Source organism: Trachypithecus francoisi, unplaced genomic scaffold, assembly GCF_009764315.1.
Source record: "Trachypithecus francoisi isolate TF-2019V2 unplaced genomic scaffold, Tfra_2.0 Lachesis_group2, whole genome shotgun sequence".
Classification (NCBI taxonomy): domain Eukaryota; kingdom Metazoa; phylum Chordata; class Mammalia; order Primates; family Cercopithecidae; genus Trachypithecus; species Trachypithecus francoisi.
In genome coordinates, this window is record NW_022681465.1 from 143,216,240 (window position 1) to 143,230,238 (window position 13,999).

General features: G+C 39.2%; 1 protein-coding gene across 4 annotated transcripts in view; it reads right to left on the reverse strand.

Moving 5' to 3' along the window:
* The window catches only part of GEMIN5 (gem nuclear organelle associated protein 5), a 51,364-nt gene that overhangs the window by 32,756 nt on the left and 4,609 nt on the right, over window positions 1-13,999 (reverse strand). For 2 of the 4 annotated variants that reach the window (XM_033180712.1, XM_033180715.1), the window contains exons 4-11: window positions 12,805-12,956; window positions 12,154-12,273; window positions 9,065-9,197; window positions 7,916-8,081; window positions 6,378-6,590; window positions 5,303-5,388; window positions 3,145-3,227; window positions 1,771-1,904 (exon numbers count right to left, since the gene is read on the reverse strand). In XM_033180712.1, the coding sequence (XP_033036603.1) occupies window positions 1,771-1,904; window positions 3,145-3,227; window positions 5,303-5,388; window positions 6,378-6,590; window positions 7,916-8,081; window positions 9,065-9,197; window positions 12,154-12,273; window positions 12,805-12,956 (1,087 nt within the window). Of the gene's footprint in view, window positions 1-1,770; window positions 1,905-3,144; window positions 3,228-5,302; window positions 5,389-6,377; window positions 6,591-7,915; window positions 8,082-9,064; window positions 9,198-10,148; window positions 10,462-12,153; window positions 12,274-12,804; window positions 12,957-13,999 lie in introns of those variants that run through there. The other 2 variants (XM_033180713.1, XM_033180714.1) reach the window with 2 other exon arrangements.

A 13,999-nucleotide genomic window follows, 5' to 3' on the forward strand; every position in this document is an offset into this window, starting at 1 on the left:
AACAAAACAAAACAAAACAAACAAAAACCCCCAAGGCCAATAAGTACTAAATGTTTACAATGCTTAACCTTGTGAAATATATACTTAATTAAACTGATCTGTGCCCATCAGCTTCGACAACATGGGGACCATGGGTCCTTAAAGAAAGCTATATAGACTCTCCTTGTTTTCTATCCTTTCAAAGCTTCTTTCCCTGAATCATTTCCCTCACATATCTATATGCTGGTGTTCCCCAAGGCTGCCTGGGCCGCCTTCTCTTGTTAATTGTCTCTCTAGCCCACTCATACATGCTCACAGCTTCTTCATCTATCATTACTGTGAAGGGATTCCAAATTTCTATTTCCAGTTCAGACTCCTAGTATGAACTTCTGATCCGCACATTCAAGGGTTAATAGACTAAGAGTCTTAGGAACAGGAATTTTGTCTCTTTTATTCATTGCTGAATGTTAATGTTTAGATAAAATTAAAGACAATGAGAGAATATAATAGACAATTCAATTTATAACGAAATGTTAGCTTTATACTAGCCATAAAAGTAATGAGCAACAATATAAAAATGCTCACTGGGGCTGGGCATGGTAGCTCATGCCTATAATGCCAGCACTTTGGGGAGCCAAGGTGGGTGGATCACTTGAGGCCAGGAGTCCGAGACCAGAGCCTGGTCAACATGGTGAAACCCTGTCTCTACTAAAGACACGAAAATTAGCCAGGCTTGGCATGTGCTTGTAATCCCAACTACTCAGGTGGCTAAGACATGAGAATCACGTAAATCCGGGAGGTGGAGGCTGCAGTGAGCCAAGATCATACCACCGCACTCCAGCCTGGGTGACAGAACAAGGCTCTGTCTCAAAAAATAAATAAGTAAATAAAAATACTCATTTGAAAAGGGGTAAGGAGGCCAAGGCAGGTGGATCACTTGAGCTCAGAAGTTCAAAACCAGCCTGGCCAACTTGGTGTAACCCCATCTCTACTTAAAAATACAAAAATTAGCTGGGCATGGTGGCCTATGCCTGCAGTCCCAGATACTTGGAGGCTGAGGCAGGAGAATCTCATGAACCTAGGAGACCGGAGGTTGCAGTGAGCCGAGATCATGCCACTGCACTCCAGCCTAAGTGACAGAGCGAGACTCTGTCTCAAAAAACAAAACAAAAAAAAAAAAAAAAAAGAAAAGGGTAAGGAAATGTCAACATTTAAGGTATGACTTCAAAAGACAGTTCTGGCACATACTGACAGAATGATAACGCAAATGTAATTAAACGTGGGAATCTGGGTAAAGGATATAAGCATATTATGTGTATTATTTTCGTAGCTTTGTGTAAATCTAAAATCATTTTACCAGGAAATTAAAAACAAAATGACAATTTTGTCTTGAGTAAAACACTACGCAGTTGCATTTGGACACTATATTGTTATTTTTACCACGGCATCACTTTGGTGAAAGTGGTTGGCCTGAAAAGGATGCTTTATACCTAACACCTGAAAGTTTATAATAAATCATTGTTGCAATTGAGACAAATCTTTTTTGTTTCCGTAGTTCTTTTTTTTTTTTGCCTCATACTCACTGTCTGAGAGGTACTTCTTTGTTTTATTCAAGGATAAAGACTCCTAAGATACATAACTCACAAATTCACGCACAGCCTTATAAGAATATTTAAGAAATCTGACTTAGTATGATGATGGTAATCTCTAATATCATTTATTCTGCAGGATGGGAAACCCAGAGGGATCTGTGATGTAGAAAGAAAAGACTTTAGGACCACAAGAACTCACTTTGATTGAATTGGTGTCCCTGATCAGTTTGTTGATGTCAAAGGCTTCTCCACTAAGCTTCCAGGGGTTATGCTGTAAGACAATCCCTTCTCCTCCACAGCTGTATAAAGCAAGGGAAGGTCTGTCTCCTTCTCCTGTATGAAATAAGAAAAGAAACTTATCAGTTTTGTACTTCACCAGCTTAACTATTTGTTGCTATAGTGTGACCGTATCATACTATATAGTTGTTTTAAAAGAACTATATATTTGAAACATTCTAATACACTGGAATAAAATCACTGTTCTTTCCATCTGAACACAGTTGTTGGGAGCAGAAGTAAAAAAAAAACTATACTACTATAATTCTAGGTTAATTTATGTGATGCAACATATCTGCTTTAAACATTCTTCTGGTATTCATAATAATAGGGGTCCAAAAGCTGGGATCAGAAAACAAACATATATGTTCTCAAAGCAAGGCTTCTGAGAATTTGCTTTTTCTTCCAGAAATGAGTACTCTTTGGGAATTATATAGCACAGTAGGACTTTCTATGTCTTATAACAATGAGATGTCATCCAAGTAGTGATTTCCTTAGTATCACAGCAATCCTCTTGTTAATTTTTAACAAGCAGTGATTCTGGTGGGTTTCTGTAAGTGCAAGTTTTACTTTTACCACAGGTAGATCTCAAATCAAATATCCAGTAAACATTTGTTGAATAAATGAACTACAAATTCCAATGCTACTTGAGTTATGATAAATCTACTTATCCTCTCTATGTAATGCAATTCCTATAGAAATTTACAGATGTTTCATCATAGATGGTTAAGAAAAGTTTATCAGAGATTTTTGATGAATACATTCATTTAAAAAGCTAATAGAAAAGACTCACTACTTTAGGAATAAGAAATAGAAAGATAAGGGTTAGGGGCTAGAAGAGGGAAAGGAGCAGAAGGCTGAATTAAAGGCAAGAGATCATTTCAGAAACTCTAAGTTTGCTTTTCCTGTGGGTGAAAACAGATATTATTCCATTAATATACTGAAGTATCATTCTAATTCTGATAAAATTAAAAAGTGACAGTAAGTTTTAGTGAAAAATATTAGACTGGGTATCAGGATCCAGCATGATACCTACACATACAATGAAAAAATTCAGATGAAATAGAAGAAACAATGCTTTAGTGAGTTTGGGGAAGCTTATTATGGGTAAATGGTTTCTCCCAGGAATTGTGATTTATCGTCTGCCACTACTGTCTTCATGAACCCCTGGGGACATAAGCAGCCCACATAAGCAGTCAGTGCACTAGACCATTTATGACTCTTTCCATCTTTAATATTTTAAGATTAAACTGAAGGAATACTCTCATATTCGTTACGGAATTGCTCAGACACTTACCAAGTGACATGGGGGGTACTGGTGGCCCCCAGGCTAAAGTATATACAGTCTTCTTATGATATGTGCTAGAAATCTGTGGAGGCCTTTAGAGGAGCGGGGAGAGAGAACAAACGGAGATTTAAACAAAAAGGCATAGTGAAAAACAGACCATCTTTTTCTAAAAGGTCCCCATTATAAATGTAACTACTAATAATTGGAGAAAAATAATTCAACGATATCTTGCTCCAAATAGTTGATTGTAAAGTAGTTAATTATAATATTTACATTTAAATTATATTTAAATATCAAATAATGAAATAATATTTACTACCAAAACGATTAAGTCACAAACATATCTTACCCCCGCAAAAAATGTTACTCCTACCCATCTAGCCAGAACATATATTATCAATACCCAAATGTATTCACTTTACAGTCATATAAAAGATGATAAGTCATTTTAGACTTACTCTGTGCCATTAACATTTCTTAAACTGAGACAAGATTTCAAGGTACAGAGATTTTCAATTTGTGATTGTCTTTTAAAGAAGGCATACTCCTAAGAGCATTTTCAAAGGTTGTTGTGGTAATAGTATGTGATGTGTCAGTAGAGCATGCTTAACTTTGTAGGAAAAAACCAGGCAGCACTGTTCTTTATCATAAAATATCATACATTCTTTGTATGATTTTAGAATTTCAGAGCCTACGAATAATTAATAATTAGCAGCTGACTTACTTCCATTAATCTGACAAATTTATAGTAATCATGCTAGAGAATAAATCAAAATTTCTAAAAGAAGTTTATAATTTATAAACAGGTTAATTTTTACTGTAGCGTATTTCTTTTCTTTTTTTGAGATGGAGTCTCGCTCTGTCTCCCAGGCTGGAGTGCGGTGGCACGATCTCTGCTCACTGCAAGCTCCGCCTCCCAGGTTCATGCCATTCTCCTGCCTCAGTCTCCAGAGTAGCTGGGACTACAGGCACCTGCCACCATGCCCGGCTAATTTTTTGTATTTTTAGTAGAAATGGGGTTTCACAGTGTTCGCCAGGATGGTCTCGATCTCCTGACCTCGTGATCCGCCTGCCTCTGCCTCCCAAAGTGCTGGGATTACAGGCGTGAACCAATGTGCCAGGCCTTAAAATAGTGTTTTGAGAGTTAAAAAAGGAAAACAGTCAACTGCATGTAGGTTCTACATGAGTACTTGGAGAACTGCATATAAAAAGGACAGCTCTGGCCAGGCACAGTGGCTGGGATTACAAGTGCTGGGATTACAGGCGTGAGCCACCGCGCCTGGCCCAATGTTCTTTATAATCTCCCCCACCCTTAAGAAGTTTCTTTGTAATTCTGCCCACCCTCGAGAATGTACTTTGTGAGATCCACCCCCTGCCCCCAAAACATTGCTCTTAACTCCACCGCCTATCCCAAAACCTATAAGAACTCATGATAATCCCAACACCTTTGCTGACTTCTTTTCGGACTCAGCCCACCTACAACCAGGTGAAATAAACAGCCACGTTGCTCACACAAAGCCTGTTTGGTGATCTCTTCAAACGGACATGTGAAACAGCTACCAAAATGAACAACACAGGTTTGGATTCTAATCAAGCCTCTAGGGCAGCAGCGTACAAAAATAAACAATGTAAGCCACAAATATGAACGGTATATGTAACCTAAAGTTTTCTAGTAGCCATATTTAAAAAAAGCAAAAAAAAAAAAGTGAAATTTTATTAATGTATTTAACTCAGCAGACTCAAAATATTATTTAAAATGTAATAAAAAATAAAATAATTATTAATGAGACTTTTAACTTTTTTCAAATATTAAGATTCGGAACTCCGGTGTATTTTACGCTTATAGCACATCTCAGTTTGGACTTGGCACCTTTCAAGTGCTCTGTAGTCACCTGTGGTTAGTGACTGCTGTAGTGCACAATGTAGCTCTACACATAACTTCTAGTTCATACGAAATATAGGGAACAGGGAAACGAGTTAGAAGCTACCACAAGGAGATAACTGACAAGTCCAAAAGGTGGAATAGTTTACCAAACAACTGATCTGTAGTCTTCAAATTGAAAAGGCAATGCTATGAAAAGGAAACTGAGGGATTATTCTTGAGCAGGGGTGTCCAATCTTTTGGCTCCCCTGGGCCACAATGGAAGAAGAATCACCCATTTCTTACTTGTTGGAGTAGGTGTCATACAATCCCACTTTTCCATCATCAGTTCCAAAAGCTAAGCAACCTTCCTTGGTTGGGTGCCAGCACAGCTACAAAAAAAGAGTTCCCAAGTGAGAATATAAGAAATGGGGCATATAGTTAAAGGAATCCTTACATTACCCTTTAAGGATCCAAAGAGAAAACTTTCTGGCTCTGATTTCTTCATTATTTAAAGGAGAAAAAGGTTATTAAAAACAAAGTCAATGTCATCTGTAATCTTTCATCCAAAAAACCGACTGTAGATCTTGTATCTCTCTTTCCAGATATTTTTGTGAATAAGCTTATACACAATTGAAAAAACCAAATGAGTTCAAATACATAAATGATGTGCATTATACACTGTCGAGTGGGAATAAAAGATTCTGGAAGAATTTAGAAAATACAGTTCTATTAATATTAAATAGCTTACAAAATTTGAAAAGACAGATCATAAACTGTCCACAGTAGTTCTCTGGATTATTCAAGTAGGGGACTGGAGTGGAGGGTAAAGTAGGAAAAAAATGTTTCCTTTCTCCATTTTTGTGTTGTTTGATTTTCTTTTTAAACCGTAGAAGTTTATTACCTTTAGATTCAGTAGCCAAAAGAAAGGTATCACTTTAGAGAAAACCAAAAAAATTACACATACCGTATTGTAACCTGCTTTCCATGTTTTATAATTGACATTTTTCATGAATCATTTATATACCTTTCCATATTAAGGAAGAAAGAATCTACATTATCATTTTCAATAATTTGATGCAATTCCAACATGTGGTTATCTTATAACTTAATGTATTTTCTATGAATATACAGTCAGGCTATTTCTAACTTCTTACTATTATAAAAAATGCTGAGATGAACAAAGTCTTAATACATTTAAACTCTGAAGGATAACGGGTTTGGTTACAGGATCCTTCTGCTTTCCTAGTTTCAAACTTCACTGAACATACTTTAAAACTTTTGATTACCAACAGAGCTCATTTAAATGAACAGGCATGAAAGAGAATTATTTGAAAAAAAAAAAAAAAGTTCAAAACAAGCTCAAAAAAAGAATCCTTACCGCTGTAACCTTGGACTTGACACCTTGCCAAAAATGTTTCACATCATAGTTGTTCTTTATGGAGAGTGTATTCCATACACGGATCATGCCATCCCCAACACCTATGGCCAAAGAGCCTACGTCCACAGAAGAGAAAGCCAGGCTGTATGCAAACCCACCAAGGGAAGGCAGGGTCCAGCAGCACTCCAGGGTGGCCATGTCCCAGCATTTTACCTGCAAAGATTAATGGTAAGGGCCTAAACATAAAAGAACAGAGAAACAAGAAAAAAAAAAAAAAAATCTGATATGTGAAATGGGATAGGCTCAAAGAGTGGGTAAGGATAACGTATGTCTTCCAGTAGGAATCAAAGAAAGCACTACTAAGAAAAAAAAAATTAGTAATAAATTATGTTGTTTAAAGGGATCTTAAAATACATTTATTCCCAAAGATGTCAAGTGAATTCAGGGTTACACAATTAATAAACCAGAACCCACACCTCCTGTCTCCAAGTTCGGTGGTCTTTCTGTCTTATTATAGCACTGGTAACCTCCTCATTTGGCAAACTCTAAGGAAGAAGATGGCCTCAGCACAGTGGAAAAATCAAAGAACTGCTCTCTCAAAAGGCAAAACACCTTATCATACCCCGGGAAGAAGGTGTGGTAAGTTTTTAATCATCACTTGATGATTAAAAAGAGACAGGCTTGGGAGAAAACGAAGTCTACCAAATAAGCCTAGTTTAACCGCAAAACAGTAAGGTAACAGGCTTTCAACTAAAGTCAATAGTCTCTGAAAGATTTCTATTCTGCTACATAAACTACAAACCAGGATAAACCATAGCATGAGGACTTAACACAGGGGTGTCCAATCTTTTGGCTTCCTGGGGCCACAGTGGAAGCAGAATTGTCTTGGGCCACACATAAAATACACTAAGCTGGGCATGGTGGTTCATGCCTGTAATCCCAGCACTTTGGGAGGCTGAGGCAGGCGGATCATGAGGTCAGGAGATCGAAGCCATTCTGGCTAACACAGTGAAATCCTATCTCAAAAAAAAAAAAAAGCAAGGCGCAGGTGGTGCACGCCTGTAGTCCCAGCTACTTGGGAGGCTGAGGCAGGAGAATGGCGTGAACCCAGGAGGTGGAGCTTGCAGTGAGCTGAAATCGTGCCACTGTACTCCAGCCTGGGAGACAGAGCGAGACTCCGTCTCAAAAAACAAAACAAAACAAAACAAAACAAAACAAAAAACCACTAACAACAGCTGATGAGCTTAAAACCATCCTGAGCCATGGGTTGGACAAGCTTGACGTAATACATCCTTCCCTGGGCAAAACTACCCTTCTTTATCATGTCTGCTTTAACAAAAAACCATTTTGGTGGGTCTTCACATTCTCCCTACATGTGAGCTATTGATATATTCAGTGCTGATCTGTAGCAGTAACTCTGAAATTGGAGTCAGGGGTGGGGTATTATGACTTGATAGGTGCTTTGAAAAAGCCCTCTAATCCCACCCAAGTTGTAAACTGCTGTTCTACAATGCTGAGTGAAAATAAGCAGTTCTTACATCTCTATCCATTGATGTGGAAAGTAACAGCTGTTTGTCATCCTCTGTTTGTAAAGAACATAAATTAAACACAATTCTTGAATGATTTTGCCCTTCTGATGAGGCACTGAAGAGGGTGTATTTCCGTCTCCAAGATTGAGTGAGATCCCATTGCAACAGTTCACCTCTGTGAAGGAAAAACATAAGCATTAGTTCTTTTACAAACAATCTGAAAACAAGTGACTGTTGAGTCACAGAGTCTAGGCTCATAGCTGCAAAATGATTTGTCTTTTAAGGAGAGAAAAATTGCATATTCTGAAGATACGCCCAAAATATCTCTGGGAAGGCTGGGTGCAGTAGCTCACATCTGTAATCTCAGCACTCTGGGAGGCCGAGGCAGGAGGATAGCTTGGAGCCCAGATCTCAAGAAGAGCCTAGGCAACAAAGTGAGGCTGTCTCTACAAACAATTAAAAAATTAGTTGGGCATGGTGGTGCACACCTATGGTCCCAGTTACTTGGGAGGCTGAGGTGGGAGAATTGCTTGAGCCCAGGAGGTTGAGGCTGCAGTGAGCTGTGTTTGCATCACTGCATTCAAGCCTGGGTAACAGAGCAAGACCCTGTTTAAAAAAAAAAAAATTTAGCCACAGAAAGGGGAACCAAGTAGCCAGGGAAGACAGGACAGTTTATGATATAATTTCATTCTTCTTGAACCATGTGAGTATATTGGACTACCCTTTTAACAGATTTATCTCCAGCTACTAGAAGTAGGTAGTCAATGAACTCTGTTTACTGAATGGGCACAGCCATCCAACCTAAGAGAAAATATTATAACCATCTCCTCTTTCTACACATGAAGTGACTGAAGCTCAGAAAAGTAAAGGGTCTTGCTCATGAGTAGAAGGCAGTAAGTGACAAAGTGATTCTGAAATTTAGTTCTGACTTCAGAGTCCTTATTCCTAACTGCCAGACTATACTTATTTGATCTTTTTACAGCTCTGTTAGTAGACAGCACAGGCATCAGTCTCATAATTTTTCCATTTCAAATGGGGTCTATCATAATACAAGCCTTGGCCATTATTTTCTCCATCTACAAAGAGAAACCTAAAAGTCCTTGAGGCCAAATAGAAAAACAAAACATATCTAAGAAAGCATGACCAAAAAAGACTTACCCAAAACAGCTCGATACCAGCTGTGTTGGCTGATTGCTGGGCCAATGGAGTGTCAACCAAAGGCGCTCTTTAACAGTTGGGTCTATACCCCCTCCTCTTCTCTTCAGAAAGGGCAATTTCAAAATCATCACCCCTGCAGATTAAAAGGAAGGCCAATGGGCACTCAAGACAGTGAAATTACATGCATGACATTGCTGGCAGTTCACAATACACAGTCTGTGCTGTAAAAGCTTGTTAGTTTGGTTACTGAGAATTCAGATCTCATTTTCCAATGGTTACAATTACAACCATTATAATGGTTATATTTTTAACCACTATAAATAGTGGTTAATACTAGTCTAGCTACATTTAGGTCAAATAAGCTTCCATAGGCTATCTCGACAACCTCAACACATTAAGAGTATATTTTCTTTTTTTGGCCAGGCGTGGTGGCTCATGCCTGTAATCCCAGCACTTTGGGAGGCTGAGGCGGGCAGATCATGAAGTCAGGAGATCAAGACCATCCTGGCTAACATGGTGAAACCCCGTCTCTCCTAAAAATACAAAAAAATTAGCCGGGCGTGGTGGTGGGCGCCTGTAGTCCCAGCTACTCGTGAGGCTGAGGCAGGAGAATGGCATGAACCCGGGAGGCGGAGCTTGCAGTGAGCAGAGATTGCGCCACTGCACTCCAGCCTGGGCGACAGAGCGAGACAAAAAAAAAAAAAAAAAAAAAAAAAAAAAAAAAAAAAAAAAAAGAGTATTTTTTTGGTCTGGGACAAGGAGTGCCCAAGTAAAACTGAGAACCCAGCTGGTAAAACAGCTGAGTTGTGTACTCAAAAGCACCACAGTGACATAACTCCAAAGTGAAAAGGACAGAGACTGGGATTACTATTGCTAGTCGGCAAGAAATCCAACAAAGAAGAAAAATTTTGCAGTCAACATGCTGTGGCTGGGGAGTACCTCCACCCGACGCACTTCTAATCACAGTTTTTAAAACTGTATTGTGCATCAGAACCACAGGTGAAACTTTAAAAAATACATATGCCAGGGCCTAACTCCTATAGATTCTGACTCAGTAGATCTGAGGTGGGGTACAAGAACCTACCTTTTCTAAAAACTCTCCAGCTGATTCTGCTGCACAACCACAATTGAAGGCCATTATACCAGACACCTCTAAGTGTACAGGTTACCCTTCTGGAGGGATCTTCAGCCTTATGTTCCCACATGGAGTTTAGCTGTAGTATGCCCAAAAGTAGCCCGTAAACCTTAAAAAAGTTCTTTCAAAAATATACTATTAGTTACCTACCATTGATGAAGCTTGCCATTGATGATGACCACATGCCAAGCGCTGTGCTACTTGCTTTACACGCATTTGGGCAAATATGATAAAACTATCATGGTTTAAAATAAAGTGGAAAGTACATCCATGTTCATAGCATATTATTTAGAATAGTAAAACATGGAAGCAACCCAAATGTCCATCAGTGTGTTAGATACGAGTTCCAAATTTCTCTTCAAAGAATCAATAAGTCAGTACGTTCAATTATTTGCCTTCTATTTTTAAACTTAACTTCCTCATGGCCGGGCGCAGTGGCTCAAGCCTGTAATCCCAGCACTTTGGGAGGCCGAGACGGGCGGATCCCGAGGTCAGGAGATCGAGACCATCCTGGCTAACACGGTGAAACCCCGTCTCTACTAAAAATACAAAAAAAAAAAAAAAAAAACAAAACACTTAACTTCCTCATAAAGCAACCTTTTTCGATTACCTGCTCCACCCTGACTCATTCTGAATTCCTGCTCTGCCATAACCATTTTTCCTGCCAAAGCACTCACCCTGGCACTCTCTTTAAATTAGCCAATCGGAATTAGTTTAGCCTGTGTGGTCTAACCCTAGCCAATAGGGGAACGACACAGCAGCAGGGGCCACGTGTGTCAGGGATAAGAACCCCTTCCCCTCCCTTGTCCAAGTGTGCGCTCACCATTGCTCCATCTGTAAGGGCGCACCCTTCTATAGAAGTACATTGCCTTGCTGAGAATTAAAAAGAAAATTTTATATTTGCGTGCTATTTCTTTTGTGGCACCAAAATATTATTCATAACAAGTGGATGAGTGGGTATGCAAAATGTGGTACACACATACAATGGAATATTATTCAGCCTTAGAAAGAAAGGATATGTTGACATACGGTACAACATCAACGAACCTCAGGGATATATGCTAAGTGAAATAAGCCAATCACAAAAAGACATATCATATGTATAATTTCACTCAAAGAAAATACTCAAGAGTAGTCAAAATGATAGAGCAGAAAGCAGAACGATGGCTGCCAGGGCCTGGGCGGGCGGGGGGGGGGGGGGGGGGAATGGAGAGTAGAACTCTGGAGATGGGTGGTTGTGACAGTTGCACAACTTTAGGGTATACTTAATACCACTTAAATGTATACTTAAAAGTGATAAAAATGGCAAATGTTATATTTTCCACCACAACTTAAAAAACTGCGGAAAAAAAATAAAATGGAGAAGCCCGCTAGAAAGAGAAAAGCAAGATTTTTTACTATAAAGGTTATATTCTCTACTATACTATAAATATTCATTATGCCTAGAGTTTCTCCTAATTTTTAAACTTAACGAGAAAAGTTCTGTTCAAAGAGAAATCTGGGAAAGCTAAATGATTGAGGGGCTCTATAATTTGGACAAAATGAGCTTTTACACATAATTCTAGGCTGGGTGTATGTTATTCTGCATTTGTGCATTAGAAGCTCTAACTCTTGAGATCTTTTCCATTCTCCTGGCCTAGGCCATATCATGTTCTAATACTCCTGTTTTTATTACAAATATTCTGCTCTCCATGCCAAATAGTAACCCTTCTATAAAGCAAGAGGTCCTTGTCTTCTTCTGGAGTGCATGGGAAATACTCATCTCTAAGGCCAGATGTTGAGAGAATAGAGAGTTCTAGCCCAGGCTCAAATGAGGAAGCAGAATTCTAGACCAAAAAGTGAAGAACTGCTCTCAGATAGATGACACACCCACAGGACAATAAGACAGAACAAAAAACCCTCTACTTCCACCAGATCAACATAGGTTACATCACAAAGGAAAGATCAATCTTACCTCGGCCTCTAGAACAGCTCCAGATTCGAATGGTTTGATCTTTGCTTCCAGTGGCTAAGTAGCAGCCTTTTGTTACTGGAGCTTGTGCCACAGCATTCCCATTGGTAATTTCAGCTTCTTCTATGAGATAGGTAGCAATTTTGCTTTTAATTTGCATTAAACACGCACTAATATAAAAAAATTAGTTTGCAAGAGTTCCCAAAACTTAGCTATCTCTTTCATAGGTCTGAACTATAAAATTTGAAGTTTTATGTATAATTAAAATGATATAATTCAGCCGGGCACAGTGGCTCATACCTGTAATCCCAGCACTTTGGGAGGCTGAGGCAGGTGGATCACCTAAGGTCGGGAGTTCAAGACCAGCCTGACCAACATGGAGAAACCTGTCTCTACTAAAAATACAAGATTAGCTGGGCATGGTGGCGCATGCCTGTAATTCCAGCTACTTGGGAGGCTGAGGCAGGAGAATCGCTTGAACCTGGGAGGCGGAGGTTGCAGTGAGCTCAGATCTCGCTCCAGCCTAGGCAACAAGAGCAAAACTCTGTCTCCAAAAATAAGTAAATAAATAGACAACAGATAAAATGATATAATTGTACCCGCTCTGCTCTTCAGGCCTCGAGAGTACTGAACCTTCCCTTAAACCATCTCTACCTGAAGTTTCCTCTTGGTTTATAGATAAACAATCTTCACCAGGCAGGGGACACCAGGCTATGGAGTGGATTTCATCATCATGGCCTCGAAGCCTATGAATAACTTCTCCTTTCTTACTGATGTCAATTATCACCACTATGCCATCCTTGTAGCTAAAAAACAAGAGTTAGAAATATTACTAAAAAAATGAAGACAGAACAGAGTCTCTAGCAAACATTTTGGCTTAGAGTTACCACTGGCGTATTCCTTAAAGTTAGGTGCATTTGGGGTGGCGGAGGAGGGAAGAGGACAAAAAATAATTTTGTTTCTTCCCTTTTTTAAATGTGCTCACCTTATGTCTCCTGGTTTTGTTAAAACCCTTCTCTCTAGGATCAAACTCTTGGCAGTAGGTAATTCTATGTACGTTGCATGGTACAAAGCTCACAGTGGACCATGATTTTGTTCTAAGGGAACTTTCGCAGGTTTTGCAAGGGTCCAGCAACTCTTCTTTTTTTTTTTCCCCTCTCTGTTGTCCAGGCTGGAGTGCAGTGGCACAATCACCACTTACTGCAGCCTTGACTTCCCAGGCTCAAGCAATCCTCCCACCTCAGCCTCCCAGAGTAGCTGGGACTACAGGTGCATGCCATGCTCAGCTAATTTTTGAATTTTTTTTGCAGAGGTGGGGTTTCACCATGTTGCTCATGCCTGGTCTCGAACTCCTGGGCTCAAGTAATCTACCTGTGTTGGGCCTCCCAAAGTGATGGGATTACAGGCATGAGCCACCACACCCGGCCAACTCTTCTAATTAGAGATAATTTTATCCTAGTGCACTGGAAAATAATCTCTTTTTTATAAGTGATACTACTTTTTTTAACTGTGAACTTAACAAAAGTTGCAGAATTCTACACTCTAGACCTGTATATTCCAAGGCTGTCATTTTATGAATTCAGAAGAAACTGAGAAATTCTAATAGCTTTTTAAAAATGAATTAGTTCAGATACATAAAAAAAGTAATCTACCACCCTGCCGAAGAAAAATAATTACCAATAGAGCTGAAGTCCTCTGTACATTCCACCTCAATCAAACCTCTCTCCTTGCCAGATCTCCTCTCCTTTTCTTCCTTTACCCAGAGGTCAAACTCTATTTGTGAATTGTGTTATATCATTTCTAGCCTTTCTTTGTATATATTCCTAAATAAGATATAGATTTTGCATAT